The sequence below is a fragment of the Pieris rapae genome, chromosome 20 (genome assembly GCF_905147795.1).
Source record: "Pieris rapae chromosome 20, ilPieRapa1.1, whole genome shotgun sequence".
NCBI lineage: Eukaryota > Metazoa > Arthropoda > Insecta > Lepidoptera > Pieridae > Pieris > Pieris rapae.
The window spans coordinates 8158175-8178683 of NC_059528.1; the positions used below are offsets into that span (position 1 = coordinate 8158175).

The 20509-nt window shown below is 33.0% G+C and overlaps 1 protein-coding gene across 30 annotated transcripts in view; it reads right to left on the reverse strand.

The window, feature by feature from the left end:
• Nucleotides 1-20509, reverse strand: part of LOC110999013 (dystonin) — a 215954-nt gene that overhangs the window by 110366 nt on the left and 85079 nt on the right. For 14 of the 30 annotated variants that reach the window (XM_022267858.2, XM_022267875.2, XM_022267869.2 and 11 more), the window contains exon 1: nucleotides 5683-6323. In XM_022267858.2, coding sequence (XP_022123550.2) covers nucleotides 5683-6282 — 600 coding nt within the window. In that variant the 5' untranslated portion in view covers nucleotides 6283-6323. Of the gene's footprint in view, nucleotides 1-5682; nucleotides 6325-8910; nucleotides 9025-19578; nucleotides 19750-20509 lie in introns of those variants that run through there. The other 16 variants (XM_022267872.2, XM_022267867.2, XM_045632553.1 and 13 more) reach the window with 4 other exon arrangements.

A 20509-nucleotide genomic window follows, 5' to 3' on the forward strand; every position in this document is an offset into this window, starting at 1 on the left:
CCTATCAGGCATCATCATATACCAACAAGAAATATATATAGCAAATCTAAGCTATATATAAAAATAAAACAGGCTTTTACAATTAGGTAATATTCTCTATGTTTAAGTTCTTCAACTGTATGTCTCAAGGAAACAAAAGGTTCACCAGACCAGATATCCGCACTTTGTGATTCGTCAGATAGCGGTCATACCTTGAAAATTGAAATCAGTAAAAATTTAAACACTTGACTTTTGATCAAGTGAACAATAATTTTCATAATCACACTGATAAATTATTATACTATTTCATAATAACTACTCGACCGGCGACTATACTATGTTCAAGAATAGTACTTGTGCAATTTAGAATAATTAAAAACAGTAGACAATCCAAATTTTTTAAGAGAATAAAACAAAAATAAATAAGTCGCGCTTGATCTGATCCTCAGATTTATCTGTTTCATGATCGTTGGTTTATCTAATAGGCAAGTAGGTGATCAGCCTCCTGAAGAAAGAAAATGTCTAGTGAAGCCAACTGTAGAGTATGTTATCTTCTTCGACTAGACAGCTTCATAAATCTTTCAGATGATATGAAAATAGATGATGAGCCAGCGAGGAATACAGTAATAAACGTTGCGTTCTTCACGAGTCATAGTTCAAATCTGAAACTCCGTCAATAACTCAAACGGTTAACGATATCGCTGTAAAACTGTATTTGATTCTATTCTAAATACATTTAACTTGTTAATTTAGATCTTGGAGAATAGAAAATCTATAGTTGACTGTATGTAATTTATATATACTCATGTAGTTTACGCGTTTAGTTACGTTAACTTACGTTTGGTGTTCTACTATTCAACCAATCGTAATTGCTACTAGTCGTTATTAGTTATCGCTACATTTATAAGGTGTTTTAATAAAAAGTTAAATCACACTTCTTTTTTTAGATAATTACCTTCTTTCATATTAATAAAATCATTTTATGTCACATATTATATGTACATATACTTTATATTTATATCATCTCATTCATTCCTAACTATCTGCGCGCCTTTTATTGGTAAAAGCCTAAGCCATTGCACTCGCATACATTGCGCTGTGCCATTCTGCTCTGCTGCTTGTAATGCCAATAACTTGGTTTTATATTAGAACACGATCACTACCATGGCTTGTACCCCATAAACCGACCTGTTATATTTATTAATTAAATTATCAACATATTAATCAATTTCTCTAGACTATGCCTATGTATTGCTGGCTTCGACTACCGGAAATCACATGAAAACGCCGATTCATTCTCGTTTATTAACATTTAAATAATTTTTCAAAATCTTGGAAAGTAAAATCTAAAAGCGCATACTTTAAATTAATATGGATGCACATGTATTTACGCCATCAATGACGTTGTAATTAACATCTTATGCATTGCAGATGGCCGCCGCATATCTTACGCTCGATTGAAAACTAATTACTACAGTATAAGTGAAACTTGATTTATCACGTTTGAATTACATTTATTCGTCATATTCTATTTGCATTAATTGATATAAATTCGATATGTATTTTCTGATAATGTATTTGGTAACGTAATAAGAGACATTTCAATCTGAAAGCCTTATACGTTTATTTAACTGATTTGTTGTCTAAATTTCAAGTTAAAATTCCTCTAATCAAACAAGCAAAAATAATGATGCTACATTATTATTTAAGGCAGATTTGTAGAATATGTACTTAGTTGAAAAACCTCAAAAAAATTAGGCAAATTTTAAAGTACCAGGAGAACATAATATTGCAAGAGGATGCTGCCATTATTTACCTACAAATACTAAAACAAACGTCTTTTGTTTTTGTTAACGATCTGTTACCTTCAGAGATACAATACGTATGACTCGTATTTAAAGGACATTGTTGAAAGATATATTTAATTCATTCAATATAATCCTTGCATAATTTGAAAATGAATACACGTCCTACATTGTATGGAAATATGTTTGTTACGTTTCTAATGTATGTTTTTATACACTAAAACAAAAAAATCTTATTTACATGCAGGACATTCATCTAACATTAAGTTGGGTAGTTCATTGATCTTCGCGGTCGTTTTTGGAGTGATGCCTTAGATGGGCAGGTTTAGAAATAAATTAGTTTTTGAGTCAAACCGACTTTAATTTAAGATGGCAGAATTCGCAAAAGCGACATTGAACGCTCTGTGTTATAGTACATAAATTATGTTGTAAATTATATACTCTATAACATTTATATATAAGGTAAATAAATCACTGTCAAATGGTGCAAAAGTACTACTGAAGCAGTGTTAGCCTTTCATCCTTGGACTTGCTTTGCTACCTTCGCATTTAACAGTCAAACGCGAACAGAAAACAACGCGAGATCCAGACTTGTCTTAGACCCTAAATGTTGCCAGCGTGTGTCAGGCACAGGCAGCTGATCACCTGCTTGTTTATTTTATATATTGAGAACGAGACATAAAAGGCAAAATTATATACAGAAGATTTGAACACTTCAACAACGGTGATATCAGTTTGTAATAAAAATTAAATGAGGCAACTAAGTCGTCAACTATAAAATGAATGACGTCATTCGGTCAAAGACGCTCATCATTTACATAAAAATATTGCTTTGGCTTTATAAGTGGCTTGGGATTTCTAGATATTAGCTGGCTACAGCTTAAATATTATAAAGAATATCTTGAACTTTTAAAAATTACGAGGAGAATCTATCTATCTTAATATATATATTTCTTGTGTGCGTGTGTATGCGACTGAACTCCTCCTAAACGACTGGACCAATTTTGATGAAATTTTTTGTGTGTGTTCGTGGAGATTCGAGAATGGTTTAGATTCACAATTTTGTCCGCTGGACAATGTTTTTTTTAATTAATTAGTAGTTGTTGATTTTGGAATGTTTTACATTGGATCCGACAGACGGCGCTACCATCGCACTGTCAAATTTTAAATAATATTCGAATTTTAATTTTAGTCTGTCCCGACAGTTAGCGCTGCGATCAAATTAAAAAAAAGTTTTGTTATCATTGTGTTATTGTAGACCATGTGCTGGATCGTTAGATATTGTCATAACATTTGAATAATAATTTTCATCAAAATGGTCCAGAATGTTTTAGCTTATTAAAAAAAGTTTGCAATTTTCAAATTAAAGACGTGTAGACAGGACAACGTCTGTCGGATCCGCTAGTAATCATATATTAATTAATATTGTACAATAATGGGTAACATTGCGTCACACTTAAAGCTCTTAGTACGAATTTTACTATCGTTTCTACGGGCATGTATTATATCAGTTATCAGGTCGAAGGTATGACATACAAAGGACAGTGCTTCCGTTTAAAGTACGTCCACGTTTCCAAGTTCAGACACAAATATGCAGAAATCTAAGGCTAAACCCGTGATATATTTATAATATATTGTTCACTGAAAAATCTTAAAATATTTTGCTTTAGCCTTAACTTAAGACTAGTAAGTACTGTAATATAGGGATATCAATAAAAGAATGTGTTCAGTAACACTTACAGTCTCTATTAAGGAGAAGACTCTGTTCTTGTATATATTTACCATTGTTTAACACGTAAAACTAACGTGCACTATAACTAATTTACTATTTTAAATACGTAAAATAGAATCATCAAAGCGCGCGTCGCTTTTGCTCATGAATAGGAATACGAAATGGCTGACCACCTGTCACCTGACAGATATCAATCAGGAGTGCAACGCGGTTTGCATTTACAAATTCATCACTTTGATCTCGAGATACTCGCGTTGTTGTTCGTTGTGATGAATTTCCTTGAATAATTTCAATATAAAATATATAAAAGCTTTTTCATGTAAGTAATAGGAAGCAAAGGGGATGGAGGATAACCTGATGTTATTCAATTCCGCCGCCTATTGACACTTGCATTTGCGTGCGATGACATTGCGAGAAGGCTCACAAGTGTGTTGCCGGCCTTTGAAAAAGAGTTTAAAGTTAAAGTGATAATGAATTGTCTCGTCTTTAATTTATCTCTAACCGCGACTTGTGGTAATAAACTTTATTAATAACATCGAACCAATTCTGGGTGCTTCTATAAAAGAGCGTACCAATTCTTAAAAGACCAGCTACGCTCTTGCGAGCCTTCTCGCAATGTAAGTGTCTACGGGCGAGGATATTATCTAACATCAGATGAGCTTCCGTTTGTTCCGTTATATAAAAAAAACTTCTGTCAATAAATGTCTAAGTTAATGCACACTCCTGTGCAGCTCCTGGGTTCGATTCAAAGTGAATAATAATTCCCAGTCAAATAGAAAGAGTCTGCCTTTAAAACGCTTACAGGTAAGTCAACAAATAAACTTTCAGTAACTAGAGCTTAAGCCCTAAGAAACTTTGTTAATGTTTCATCTGGGAAGAGAACACAAATATATTAAACGATTGATGTTCAAAAGATGCGTTACTCATCCACTTAATCCATAAATATCTGAAGAGGCAGCCCTTCATGCTTTTATATAAATCAATATCTCAAAGCATCCCACAAGCTTTAGCCTTCAATATAAATGCAGAATCATAATTGTAATTGATTGATTTAAATAAACTTAAAACATGAACCTTTTTAGATAGTGGTTGTTAGATATATAAATCTTACGTCTAAAATGTATCAAGGTATAAAAATCAGTGGCGCTACAACCTTTTTAGGTCTATGCATAAATATAATAAACTTTAGCAAGTCCATTGGTGGACAGCCGCTGATCAAATAACTCCAAGAGAGTCTGACGCTTCTCATCAATCAAGATCAAGATACACAAGAGAAACAAACAGAGAGAGAAGAGAAATCTAACTTATCACTAACCGATCATCATAGGAAAGATTGATATAAATTTTCTGTTTATACAACTGTGCTTTGTAAAACTGTCCTTTATGTTTCTGTTTATAGGTGTATTCCGTTTTGGCTTTTGTGTATAATGTAATTGTTTGGGTATTGTTTAGTGATTAGCTGTAGGAATACTTAAATACATAAAAAAAAAAATAATAATAAAAGAAATCATAGCTAACCTTCATAACATCAAAAATAATCTAAAACGCAATTAAAACAAGAAAATATGAGAACAAAAACACTGCAATAACAACATGATAATTTTTGGGTCTGCAGATTAAGGCTAGAACATAAATCAAAGTTATGTTCTAAAACTAAGGATTTCCGGCGTTGGATAACTCGTTTGTTTGAAGGATATGTTAAAATACGATACAGTTTCCTTTAGTAAAAAAACGTAATTAGTATTGCAAGTTCAATGATACATTACATGTATTTTAATCACTCTACATTCAAGGAATGTATTAGAATGATTAAGTACCAACTGTTGTGGTCTTTGTCAGAATAACCATTGCTATGGAACACGTCTACTCCACAGCATAAGGCTAAGCCAGGTCCAGTTACAACCACAACACACACATTACACACTTAAAATATACCTTTTTTTCTTTAAATATTTTTTTGTTATTTTTTTATTAATATTATTTTGTGTGTTTATTTCTGTGTGTAAAGAAATATTCTTACTTTTCTTCATTTGGTCTATTACAGATGCGTCAATAGAGACTTAGATAACTCTTTCATCACTCAAACTAATTAGCAACAAGTTGCGTGAAAACATTTTAGCACAGATTCCTTATTTCCTAACCGTACAACCACATAGCATGAAATACCTTGGTTCGTCTGGGTGGCGTTGATTCCACTTCGTAATGTCTATACTGCTCCGAAGACCGTCGCACTTCCCTGCCTCGTAAATCCTCAATCGATGATTTTTCTTCACCCCTCGTGAGCGTCGTCACCTTCCTGACAATCCTCGTCGTAATCCTCCTCTGCCCACTGTCATCCTTCTTCGAGATCTTCGTAGACTCCAGGGAGGAGCCTAGGACCTCGGTCGACAAACGTTTGTTCGTGTGAATCGCCTGCATTTCCGATATACCCCTTCCACCAGCTGAAGTGGGCACCGCGAGCGCGCTTTCACCGTCATATTCGAAGTGCGTCTGGTTTCCCTCGTGGACGATCCTTCCATTGTATGACCCTGAACGGTAACGTTCCACGCCTGGGTAGTTCCCATCATACACGGTCTCGTGTCTCGTCAAACTCTCTCGAAGACTTCTCGGAACTGATGGTAAGTTCAAACTCGTCGTTATAGGTGACCCAACTTCTGATTGTGGTTTCTTTAAGCTGGACTTTAACGGCTTCTCGTCCCCTTCGAGGGTTCCCTGAACAAAGAGGCGCTTACTGCTGCCCTCTTTCACAAATCTATACATGGACATTCTCGATTCGTCAGGCCTTCATAGGCCGGCACATACTCCACACTATAATGGCATTAACTCATTATTGATTCGATACGCGTTCCACTACAACACAACTGTGTGACAAAACTGGTGATCTCAATGGACGAGATAAGTGATTATAAGGAAATTGATTTTATTTCTCAAAGCTTGTTAGAACTGGAACCCGATTCATTAAGTATCATATTATCAAGAAAAAGCTAAACTGGTAAAGAAAGTGAATGTCTGCGTATGTACTCAAGGCTTGAACGGATTATAGTCACGGCGCCGTATTTGGGAAGATGTACAGATATGGTTCGGCCCTTCCGGAGTGACTGCGTCAAGGAAACGCGTTGGCTACATCCTAACTATGAATAAATATCGGCGCCTATGTGCGGTGTATTATGTTACCTAGGGTAATTTAGAGTTGGGACGCACCAAGTTTTCGATTAATCATTAATAAAAATCGATATTTCTCTACTTTAAAAACTGGTGGCTTCGCAGGCGCAAAATACCTGCCGAATTTAACCAGTGACACATGCGTTCATACAAGTGTACCTTGACCTAGACTGACGTAAGTTATGTAAAATTAAGCACAACTTGAATTACGATGAGGTGATGTAATTCACTTGTTATTGATATACTTCATACATAAACTATTTGGTATGGAAACAAATATGTTTTGGCATATCTTATTATCCTAGAAATCATTCCCTAGATTTGACAATTTCGTCTTCTGTTTTCAATCCATAACATACCTACCGAGGCACATATTATTTAAAATAATACTTCAGAGTATAAGAGTGTCAAACATATATACATACATCTATTATAAAGGATATTGTTCAATCCAATCAAAGTTCATCGTGCGATATCACTCCTTAGAAGCCTTATTAGGGATGATGGTAATCGGTAAGGAAGGATAAACTATAAATTAATTACGTTTGGTAATGCGAAACCTCGTAACTGCTAGATCCAAGACGTTTCAATGGATTTTTGTTTGGATTAACTTAACGTCTTCAAGAATTTATTAACAAAGAGCTGCTTATGTAGGAGTTTTGCTAAATTTTTAAATTGAAAATTATGGTAGGCATTATAATAAAGGCTCTTATTATTTTAATATATTATTTATTATTAAAAGTTCATAATTAAGTTCAGGTAATAACAGCTATCATTATTGTTTTGTTAATATTACTTTAACAAAACTCGTCAATTAAATCAAGTCAAAACATTAAAGTTTTCAGCAACTAAGCGTTCGTGAAAAAGCGCACCAATTCGCGGGCATTGCGAGTGTCCATGGGCGTTTAGTAAAGGGATTACATGAGATATATGAATACAAAAAAAAATCTTCTAAATTAAAATTTCAATGCACAGACGTAGGTACAAATGTCACGGTGCAAAGGATGCTAATTGCCCGTGCACACTCGCCACGACCTTATTCGCATACAACAATACGTTTATTGTTTCCGATACAATTTTGTAAGATTTTACAATTCACAAACTATCACTGTAGAATAATTTGCGGCACCATAATTTTTACAGCCCACGTCGATTTTATAATTGTGCAATATTTAGATAGGTTTTTGACTTAGTGCTGCGCTGACGGAATTCATCGAAATATAAGACGACAACAACACTATAATGTTGAGAATAAAAATGATTTAGGCCCTGTCTAATACAGCCTACGATGTCATACAACAAATTGTTTATATTTTGTCGAATTTCCGTTTCGAACAGAGCTAAGTAAAAAACCAATAAAAATTGCACAATTCGTTACAAAACCGACGTGGGCTGCAAAAATTACGATCTATTAAATTATATATACAATACATCATGGCGACAATAAAACAAGTGGGTTGCGTAAGTATTTTTTGCGGGGGACACACATACACCCACGGGGGCCTTCGTTGACCAAATATGAACGTGTGACAATTTTGATTAAACAAGAAAGAATCGTAAAAAAAACTTTCATACGAGTTTAGTAAAGACATTGCATTTATACGAAAACTGTTTATCAATTTTTATTTCCCCAGGAAACTTAAAGGGCGCTTTTTACATGTTATCCCAAGAAAAAAATTCAGGCAGTTTGATGAACATACTGTGATCAATACGAAAAAAATATTGAATTGCTTTTCCCATAGAAAATCATTTACATAAAAATTCAATCAGCCTAGGTTAAAATCCAAACAAAACATTGCCGTACTACGCTTGTTTATGTACATAATTTCGTATTTATATACATACATAACAGGCTCACGTTGTAACCTTGAATTCTGACTTTAATGGAGAATATTAAAATTTATAGTTTTTGCTAGAATTAAATAATACATACTAATGTAATTGAAGTTATCAATACAAACTATTGAGACAGATTAATAAACGCTATTTTAAAACAAAGGACTCAAACCATATCGTACTGAACAAACTCCATAGGATAACTTGAATTACATGGACACTCAGAAGCCAATAAATATTATAACAAAAATATATATGTAGTTACTATCAAAAAATTACGAAAATTTAAACGAACAAGTAATGTTTAGGATAGAGTAATGCGCAGCCCTACACAACCTAAACTTCATTAAACTTAGTAAAACAAAAGCTTAACGCGTATCGAATCACATCACAGACCACACGAATCCGATTTATTATTAAAATCGATTTAACGATCTCGTTCGATTGTCGCGAATCGATTGTCGTTGCGCGCGCGCTGTTCGGTATCTGGCAGGTGACTGCCGGTGTCCGCTTGATCGCCGGCTAGTGTCTGCTCGCGAAAGCGTTCCCAGTTTATAACAGTATTATCGGTTAAGAATACAGTAGATATTTAGAAAAAGTTTTTGGTTTAAAATAGCGTTTAAGAAATTTATTTTTTATATGAATCATTAACACTATATATGGTCTTGTATTTTTGAAATAAACCAAGAAATAGCATCGGAAAATAATAGCACATACGTTTTCATTGTTTTATGTCTGTTTAAAGTCGTAAGTGGATTCTAAAATCATATTTTCTTGCCTCTAGATATTAAGAACTTCAAACATAAGAGAAAGAGAAGAGACTCTAGGGCCGTAGGTTCAAGTGCACAGGCGTTTATTAAAGATTTTATTTAGTGCCTGATAGTACCGATGATTCAACAGCTGGTGCTTTTCTAGCTCAACAAATAAGAATCACAATACAGCGGATTAAAGGTTTTTTTCTTCTATTTATTGTTAATTTTTATTATTACTATGTATGTTAAGAATACTGTATATTTGTGTTGGATACTACTGAAATAACAGTGAGTGAAGATGCACTACTGTCGGCGCTTTGCTCTCTTGCGCATGTCGAAGAGCACCAAACCATGACTCGATTCACGATTCACGAGGAAATGTGAATAAAGGTATGTTTTCTTTTGTATTTCATTGTTTTAGTCTAGATGACTTTATGTTCGTTACCGGTTCTTAACAAAGACAACACAAGAAATACAGATAATCTTATTTTTAGAAAGGGGGACATCGGTAATAGTGTTGTATTCGTGGGCTTTTTGGCTCTGTACTTAAATTATTCATGACTTTATCCGTTATTTAGGAAATAATTAGACATACAAACTTTCTTGAAGCCGGAAATTAGCCGTTAAAAGGTCAATGAACTACCTATCAGTCTAAATATATTAAAACGTAGCTTATAAAATAATATACAGTATTGATAACATTGTAACATTACCCTCATCCAAAATCCCATGAAATTAAATCAGCCGTAAATGTGTCAACATTATAAAAACGTTTCCTCAATTATTTTAAGTATATTATGTATTTGTACGTTAAAATATGCCTTCATGAACCGAACCTCCTAACAATAATATATAGAATACTATTTTGATAGTTATAAACGCCTTATACTTCTGATTCATGTATACTACCTACTTCCAATTCCATAATTTACTTTTCTCTTTTCTTCGCCAAAATAAGAGAACAATTGTTTTTATAGAACACTGGCCAAACGGGCAAGAGCCTCATCTGATGTTAGTTAAGAGATACCGCCACCCATGGACACTCAATGCCAGAGGGCTAGCGTGTGCGTTGCAGGTCTTTTAAGAATTGATACGTTCTATTTGAACCAGTCGAAATATTTTTAAATAGGTAAACGCTAAAATTAGTTTAAGTTTTTACTACATTTTGTGTAGCTTTTTAAAATTTTATGATCACTGTATTTTAGAATAAGATTGTAACTTATACTGAAGAAAATGTGTATAATGATAATCACTAATTTATCTTTGAATTATGTGAGCACATAATAATTCAGTTATCTGCTACATTGTTTTTACAGCACAATGCGCCTCGTTTATTTTAGTTAAGTAGGTTTTTTATTCTTGGTACATGGTTCACATATCATACAAACATACATCAAATATATGTACATACAAACAATTATTTTAAAAGGGTGATTATGGAGTTGCCTATTCTTCTCTCTTATGGCACAACTTTTTGGATGGAGAAAGGATTTTGGCTTTCGAAAGTGCCTTTTTAAGAGACCTAATTAAAAAAAATGAATGACTTTTAATGTTTACGCCTAAAACAGCTAGGTATATATTATATTGTTTACTTTCGCCGAGGTTTTTAAAACAAGTACCATAATACCTATATCTATACATCATATACGTCTTTTCTAAGCAATACTGGTGCGTAGTCCCCTCATGGACAAAGCAAACATGACATTGTACTACATAATTAGAACAAAAAAAAAATGCATAATTTATGAATTGTGTGGGACTTAATTATAGGCCGACTGCATTCTTTTACAAGCCTACGTTTAACTTACTTATCAGAAGATTATTATATAATTATTGAAGTGTGAATTATTGATATTTAAACTCCTCTGTGGGTGGGTTGACAAAGAAGAAACAAAGAGTATAAAGCGAAACCTCTGAGATATTTGAAAAAGTCTCTAAAAGTTCTAACAATATGTAGTTTTATTTATTTTGCCGATAGTATTAGTTTTCAGTCCGATAGTTTTGATGATTATATGGAATAATAAAGAATATAATTACGAATATGTTGAAATCTAATGTATCATGGGTGATAACGACTCATATATTATATTAAAACAACAAGATTATATTTCGCCTTTATATAGTTGGCGCCATCTATTGAGCGTCGCTTTAAAGCTTTGACTAAGCTTACACATACTGGCGCCATCTAGCTCTGCTAATATAAACTGGTAAGCAAGCAAGCGGCCCAGTTCTCTGACAACTTACCATCATTGTCTGCCAGAGGTGCGTGTACAAATAAATAGTTAAATACACAATATCGTAACTGTTAGTCAATAATAAATCCTACGATATATCTTACAAATACTTACACATTCCTCAGTATACTTTTACAAAGCTATGATAGAGGGCGTTAAAACTATATAAAGATACTACGTAAATAATACGTTTACGATAATCATACGTAAACTATCATTCTGCATACAATTTAATACACACCCAGTAATCTAAAGTTTACAGGGGCTTTTAATACATTTAGACCTTTACAAACCATTTAAAACATCACCTATAATAATTTCGAAAAATTACTATTAGAATTCAGCTTTGAGTATAATATAACAAAAATACATAATGAACCTAACACGTGACTTTAAAAAATAGTCCAAAACCAACTTGCTATATTTATGTTTTTATGAGAGAGGAATAATTGCCGTGATTACAAGAGGAACAGACATGCAAAAGGAGGCCTATAAGTTTCTTATCGAGTATAATTGTTACGTAAGAAAATAAATCTCTGGACAGTGGGTGTACTGTAGGCGACTGGAACATCTGTGCTGCGGCCTTGTCGCCCACCGTACAGTACTACTTTTTGTGACATATCGAGGTAAAGTGAATGTTAACTGGACTGAAATACCGAAGCGCTTTAAGGAAATAGATGTGATATCTCGTAGTGCATATAAAAACTTACGTTCATTAAGAGGCGGATACACTTATTCATTATATATATATATATGTCACTTGGCTGTCCAAGAACTCACTAAACCTACCTCTCTATCCAACAACCTTAGCCAAATTGCCTTTAAATGTGGCTTAAATATATAAATATTTCATATACACCAGAATATAAAAAATCTTGTTAGAACTTAAACAACCTTTTGAATTGAAACTTAAACTTTAGTCGCGAGGGTAATTTTTTTACGGAACGTCACGAAGACGTGCAGCGTTTTTGTCAAAAGAGAGAGAGAGCTATTGAGAGAGTGAGAAAGGGAGATTAATTTACAATGAAGTTTAACTACTAACATGTGTGAAGCACGCATTTTTTTTAAATACATGAAAATCTGTGTACATAGCAGATTTAAAAAAAAACACAATTTATATTTCTCGTTCACTACATATTAATATCATGTAAACGATTATGTTATGCGCGGGAGCATAATTAAATATGCGGTATGGAAATTGCTGTAATTATAAATGTAACACATGCTTGACATAATATAAACATATTATGTATTTATAATTGTGTTGGGACAAGTATAATAATAAGGTCAGGTTTACGATCAACAAATTTTATTTTATTATTCTCCGCTTTTCAAACCCTTTTCATTATCGTGTTACTTTAATCTTTTCTTCTTGTCATGGCAACTTTAATGTTGGATCTCTCGCTTCTGAATAATTACTTGGTGCTTTGACCAAAACATAGCCATTCTTCAACTATGTCATGCGTCTGCTAGGTCTACCTGCCTTAAACGATTAGTTGAAGGAGTTCGTATATTTTTTTAACATATGGCGTGCCTTAAGTTATCAAGTTTCTTTTTTTGTTTACTTTATTATCAAATATTAAGAACATAACTTTCATCAACAATTCAAATTCATCTGTTTGTCTAAAAAAATCCATCTATAAATGAAGATTTTTTTTATCATTTGACGTGAATAAAACATAATATGCTACCCCCAATTAAATTCGATTATAGTACTGTTATATGTATATTTAGTACAGTAAAGGAAAACATCGTGACGAAACCGGAATAAAAGTCGACGGCGTGTGTCAGGCACCGGAGGCTGATTATTAAATTGACAAATGAAACAGATACAGAAATTTGAGTTGAGTTTGTTTCTTTTAGTACTGTAACAATCCCTATATGTCAAAACAACGTTATAATCACCTTGATATATAGGTATTTATGAATAATATTCAAGTGTCCTGTCTAGAAGAGCAAATACACTTAAACAATTCACATAGTTAAAACACTATGCTCTGTAAGGCTTAATAGATAAGTATGAGTGAATATATTCAACTGTTTTGTAAACAGTGCGGGTAGCTATCACAATAAATTAACAAGCACTTTGCATTAGGAGTGTATACACTGAAGTGAAAAATTACAAAGTGTAATCTGCGATTTAGGACAGACATTTGTAATATTTACTTATTTGTCTGATTATTCGTGTTCTACTTATTAAACAGTATCTAAAAAATTAGGTATACACAAAAGCCAAAATTGGAATACATATTCAAATGTAAGCATAATGGACAGTCACAACCTTTACCTATTTATACAAAAAACATGTATATAATAATGATAATGTTATAATAAATTCCAAGATTAATTGATTATTATATATGTATTTAAATTAAAAGAAGTACATATAACAATTATTGATAAAAGATACCAGAGTTTTTTATAATGCTTTTTATGCATATTTTACTTACATTAAATATATCGATGATGTAATAGTATATGACTGAGTTACGTAAATAGTAAGTATTCTTTCTAAATGTTTATTTTTCTCCAAACTGAGACTTTAAGTCTTTCCTCACGAATCACATTAACTGTTCCACGAAGTGCTTACAAAAGATGAGATAATGGGGCGAAATATTACTCACTCCCGTATGTGAAAATTTTATCCTAAATTGTCCTGTTTAACATATAAAAGCAGCCTAGTGGTCAAGCGAGACGCTCTTGACTTGCTTAAAAAGTAAAAATCAATTTAACATATTTTCTGTTGACGTTCATAAATGTTCTTGATTATCTATATAATATATATATAAATAAACTTATTTTCAGTTTGAGTCTAATCATAGGGGTCGTATATTCGCTGCAATATATGTTTAAGTGCGTATATATCGCGCCAGATTTTGATGAAGAAACATCGTGACAGTGGTACCTAACCTGACATTTTAATAAGACAGGCAAATAATATCACTCAAACGTACGCAGAAATATCTGCCCCTAAATACATTATATTCTACGACGCAGTTGCAAATTCAAAACTATTAGTCTCATATAGTGTAAACACAGCTTACGAATTATTCATATTGCATTTAAATCTATTGTCTTTATGTTGGCTTGGAAAGGACAAGGCGAATGGCGCCAGACTCAAGACCGCCTAGATTCTAGATTGTCAGACCCTTGACCTAACGCTTATCTTTGTATAAAGCTGTGGCTAGCATGACTAACGATACGTCGATTCGATAAAGCTCAAAACCATAAAGTTTTTGTGTTGTGGAAAAATAAGAAATACAAGAAACAATTGCTACACTTCTATATTAAGAAGAGACTAGACTCTTCTTACAGTGATGATCTGACAGATGTCGATTTATAAGGTCGATAGTCCACAATTATTTAAGTGTATTCTTATGTTAATCAAAATTAAAATAAATCAGTGGCTACAACCTTTTTAGGTATGGATTTTAGATTAAATACCGCGCAATCAGAAATACAACAACATCAATGTCAGTCATAAAGCATTGGCGATGTTAGTCAAGTGCTCCATCACTCCACAAATTTGGATACTAATATCTATTCCCTATATGGCCTTTAATCATATAGACCTGACACCAACCTCGAGTGTTACAACTCAAACACTGTTTATTTTAATTTCAATATAGTTGCATATGTCATAATAATGTAGACATTCAATGTCTATATATGGTTCGCGTAATCGCACCACCCACACACTTAGCTCACACAAATAGCAGCTTTCAAGATTTTTAATTATCGTCTCTTGATGTTAGCTCGATTAAGTAAAATTACATTGATTATTTTAAAATTCAAGACACAAATATGGTTGTGACAAAATTGATCTAACATTGCTCCCTAAACTAGAGAGCCTCTGTTTTGTGGGCAACTATAAATACCGTGGTATATGGCGCACTTTTAAAACTATTTTTTTAAATTTGTTTTAGTGTTACCTCCTGTCAAACAAAAGTCTACACGATTTAAGTATACGTGAATGTATGAGTATGTGAATGTGTGTATGTGTATTAGAGAGTGGGCTGAGATAGGGAGAGTTGTTAGAGTGTGTATATGTATTCTAGGTTTAGGTTTAGGTACCTGTATACAATACAATGTAGGCATATGTAGAAGCGAAATCCAGCTAGCATAATTTTATGCGTTTTGTCTATATCTGGAAACATTGATTATCTCAAATCAGGAGAATATACTTAAAACTGACCAGTTCTGCCTGCAGCCTCGCTCACTAATTTAAACTTTTTCATACAAATTAAGTTGTTCGCTTAAAAGTAGACTATATTTGTATCTCTTTACCAATATGTATGATAATCAATTTAGCTGTTTAGACGTTAATGCGTTATTAAGAAATGTCACACATTGGAGTTTGGACGCACGACGATGAACAATAATGTATAATCTAAAAATTGACACAACGAGACGAAATTATTATAAAAAAATATATAAATACGGCAATTCTTCGAACGTCTTCCAATTCGCGCATTCGAAGTAGTGTTTCTACGAATCATAGGTCTATCCAACTCATATTTAATTTAAAATAAAAAAACATTTATAGATCACAGCGATAGCATCACCAACTGCATTAAAGGAAATATCCGTTTCGCGAGGAAATATGCAATTTTCCTGTCTCCTCAACTTTGATAAATCTCTTAGTTCGACTATCCTGTATTATCATATTTATTTTCATCTAAAAACAATTTTACCTCCTTCGGTATCTTATGTGTAAAAGCATTTTAAAAATAACAATTAGATTTTAATCTTTTCAAACTATACAATTCCCACCAGCCATACATTAAAATAAAGTTTTAGCTGAATTTTCCAATAAAATTCGTTTCGAATGGAAAAGCAAGATATTATGTCAAAAAACCTTAAGAATATATAGCATTGAGGTATTATAGTTAACATTTTTATAGCATATATTGGACAAACAATCCTACGGAACGGGCTCCTAAAGGTCACTCTTCGCACCCCAAGCACACCCGTTTAGTTAGTGCGTTGCCAGCCTTTGAGGGTGGCCTATGCTTTTTTTTGCAAACACTTAGAGGTCGCTCAGTATAGGCCTCCTCCGGCCGTCGATTCTACAGTTCGATACTTCGTATAAATATAGTATATGTTGTCGTAATAGTCCTATAGCCGATGTAAGATATTATAGATTCATCATTATATAACATTTGCGTAAATATCAAGCAAACATCAACCCAGCTTCGGACACACACACCCCATAATTACCGAGCCCATCTGATTTCGAACCCAAGACCTCCGCTTAACGTCATCTCGGAAATCTCTGTAGCCTTTGAGCCTCCGCAACTGGTTAAAAAATTAACATTAGATCTTTTCAAACGGCCCTAGAAGTCTTACTATCTGTTTGTACAATTGTGTATTAACTTAAATAAAAATTAAATTTAAAATCTTGTAAAAACGCTATGCTCATTTTATATTCTCTGGACATGGTTCATTTAAGGGGCCGTAGAATAATAATACTCCAATATGCCAAATCTCACTTAACATTAATAAAAAGAACTCATTTTATTACTTGAATTAAAACCTCTTTGTAAGAATTTATCTAACTCAGTTATGTCTTGAAGTTTCGAGTTGGTACAAATATACAAAAATATATCTGTAACAGTGTATGTACTTCTTTAATATCAAACAACATATTACTTATATATATCTCTATCCTTGATAAGATTATCACTCTCATAATCTTTGTTATCACATATGACAACGTATCTTTAGACTGACGGGAATCAAAACATTAAGCAAAAATATATAACAGATATATAATTTCTATGCTGCAATAATTATAATTTCTAACAACAGCGATTTTGAGAGTAACTACAACTGGGACTAAACCGCGAAAGCTTTTCCTTCTTTTTAGGGAAATCGAAATAAGCTTTTGGGCCAATATATAGAAAACTATGAAAACTGAAACGTATTGTAAATGAATGTTTACAAAAGCAATTAAATAAATAAAAATGTGTCTAGTCATTATAACAATTCATTACACAGAGATTAGGGAACCCTTTTAAGGAAAAAATACCTGTTTCAGGGTACCCAGCTCTTCCATAATAAATTCAATATTAAAAAAAATACAATTTAGGTTTTTTTAAACTGTTTACAAAGGTTAAAGGTTCTTGGGCTCAGTTTCCGCTCTAAGACTCTCATTAGGTCCATTGCGCGTACAGTCATGGCTAAGCTTGCCTAGCTCTTTCCAGAGGCACTGTTTGCAACAAATTCTTCTCTCAATTCTTGCCTATGAGTGTGTGGGTACATGTGAGTGAGTGAGTATAATGTGTAACAACTTATTAGGTCTCAGGAGTGTCTTCAACTCTGCGTAAACTGAGTTCAGATAGAAGCCAAAGGAATGGCTATATTTATATTGCCAACTTTAATATTCATTTTCAGAATTGATTGTCATACAATGTATGATTAGGAGATTGAAAGCTGTTGAGCCAAATAAGGCGTCTTCAATGCGATGGCGTCATTTGAAATGTCACATTACGTTACTTCAATCTACTTTATACTTTCCATTTCTATTGCGTAAATGTCCTGACGAGGTGAACCGGTACACGAATTAAGTTCATGATTTTTTGAAGTAAAACTTCTCTAGGCGCATGAGGGTAATTTTTTTACGTAACGTCACGAAGATGTGCAGCGTTTTGTCGAAGAAAAGATCGAGAGAAAAAAAAACACGCTACTGGTTGATGTATTCGTTTTGTTAATACATGTTAGAACTTCAGATGGCAATTTTGTCGCATAACGTCTAGTGCAGTAAACGCAGATTTTTTTCTTCCACAAACAAAATATACAAATTGGCCGTTAGCAATATAATTTATTTGATGGGAATAAAGTTTATCAGTCGTTTTTTATAAAGATCGGGGAAAACGGTCAGGAGGTTCTATTAACGCTGAGTAGCCTTAAAGAGTAACCAGCCTTAAAAACTAATTTAAATACGCAACAATCATATTTTAACCTGGTAATTATTTACGATACTAACGCAAGATCCATTTATTTTCAAGAATTTTCATCAAATTATAGGACTATTACTGATATGTGCCTAAAATAAGGATAATTCACGCACTGTAGGCAAAAAATACCAATGCTTTAATGTCATTAATAAAATTTTATAAACAAGGAAAATTATTATATGTAGCGTACTGAACAATTTTTTTGTATATTGACTCGTAATCAAAATGGTTAATGGCTATATCATAGCTTTATATAATCTATGTTAGCTATATAATAATAATAATATTAGCTAGCTATATAGCTTCACTTTTAAAGCTAAATTCAATTATTATGTAACAATATGTTATATACATCATTTCATAAAATCACATCAAAAGCTCGTTATAATAGCTAATCGGAAGAACCTTCCACAATTCTAAATTTAATATCACGATTTGTGTAGTTTTATTCAAATTCAACCACGCACGGCAATTATACCTAAAGAATTATGTACAATTACAGTTCGATTTTGTCTTCCATATTTCATAATTACCTCGACAAATATTCAAAAATGCTGACTTCTACTTTACTTTATTTTTATTTGCAAATGTTTATGAAAAATATAAAAACCATATAAAATATGTCTCAATAAACGGTTGAATTATTTAAGTCTCGTCGGTACTTGGCTCAATTTAAATATTTAAGGTCAAGTAGATGTCGCAAAATCTAGCAAAATAAAACGCAAGCACATTAAAATGTAGTACAAGGTAATAGAAACGGGCAAATACGTTGAGGAAAACATTCGAAGAGGAGTATCCTTAAATAGGCAATTTAACGTTACAACAAATAATTAAAATAAACATTTTCCAAATAAGGTTTCAATGTTATATCGGCAAAGATTCGGTGCAGAGACAGAAGATTTTGTATACGTTACGTTGTTAACATTAATATCCTAAAAAGCTACGTTTTCAGAAGTCACTTTCGACTTGGCCTAACAAAGTGCTAAATTTATTAGATTTTAAACAAAATCATCACAAATAATACCGCATTAAAAATAATAAATGATAAATTTCAATGCCACTCATAAAGAAACAGATATTCCAGCATTCGTGGTTAGGCTTGAAGAACAATTCACTAACCTGGAAATGCAGAATGATGGTCCATATTAAGCCGAGGGTAAGTTTGGGGTTGCCATCGACAATATCCTCAGCTCGAATGTTGACCAGCTTAATCTTCTTGTATCGGAGGAAATCCAGGGCCATTTGAACGTTCTGCAGCATGTGGAAACGCATTCGACCTCTCTCCCGCGGCTGAAAGGAGAGTTTTATCATTATTTCTAAATATGTAAAACTTAAGTTAGGCTTAGCGTGACTCCCGTATGTCATTGTCCAATTCATTTCAGATAATTCTGGACACTGAATCTTGCCTCAGTTTGCATAGTGTTATATTAGTCTGTGACGTTTAAAACTTAATTGAAAATCGTTATTTTTAATAATTTTATACATTTATAATTCGTAACAAGAAATACAAATATAATAATAAAATAAAGAGGAGAGCAACTGGCGGCCTTATAGCTTTCGAGCGATCTCTTTCACTACCTATGTGAGGAAAAAAATCAATAATTGCAACTATACAAGATATACAATCACTTAGAGATAAAGAAAGGAACCAAACAAAGCAACATATTTAGATAGTGAAAGGGGCACGTGAAAAAAAGAACGACAAATGAATCACGATAGTTTAGTTGGATCAGTTAAAATTAAATATAAAGTAAATATTTAAAGAGAAAGATATATATAGTAGTAGTTTATAAATAAACAAACTGGAGGAGAAAAGTCGTGCAAAAAAGTACTAAACTGGTAACAAGACTGGCTCAAGGTAACAACAAACTCAAAACAAGGTGAACACTTAGAAGGTGGATAGAACATATTAAAGAAACAGCAGGTACATGGCAGCGAATGGCACAGTGCAGAGAGGAATGGCGGGGTTTGGAGGAAGCCTCTACCAAAAATACACTGACAGAAGAATTGAAATATAACCGTGCTTAATTTAATACATCTATATTGGCTG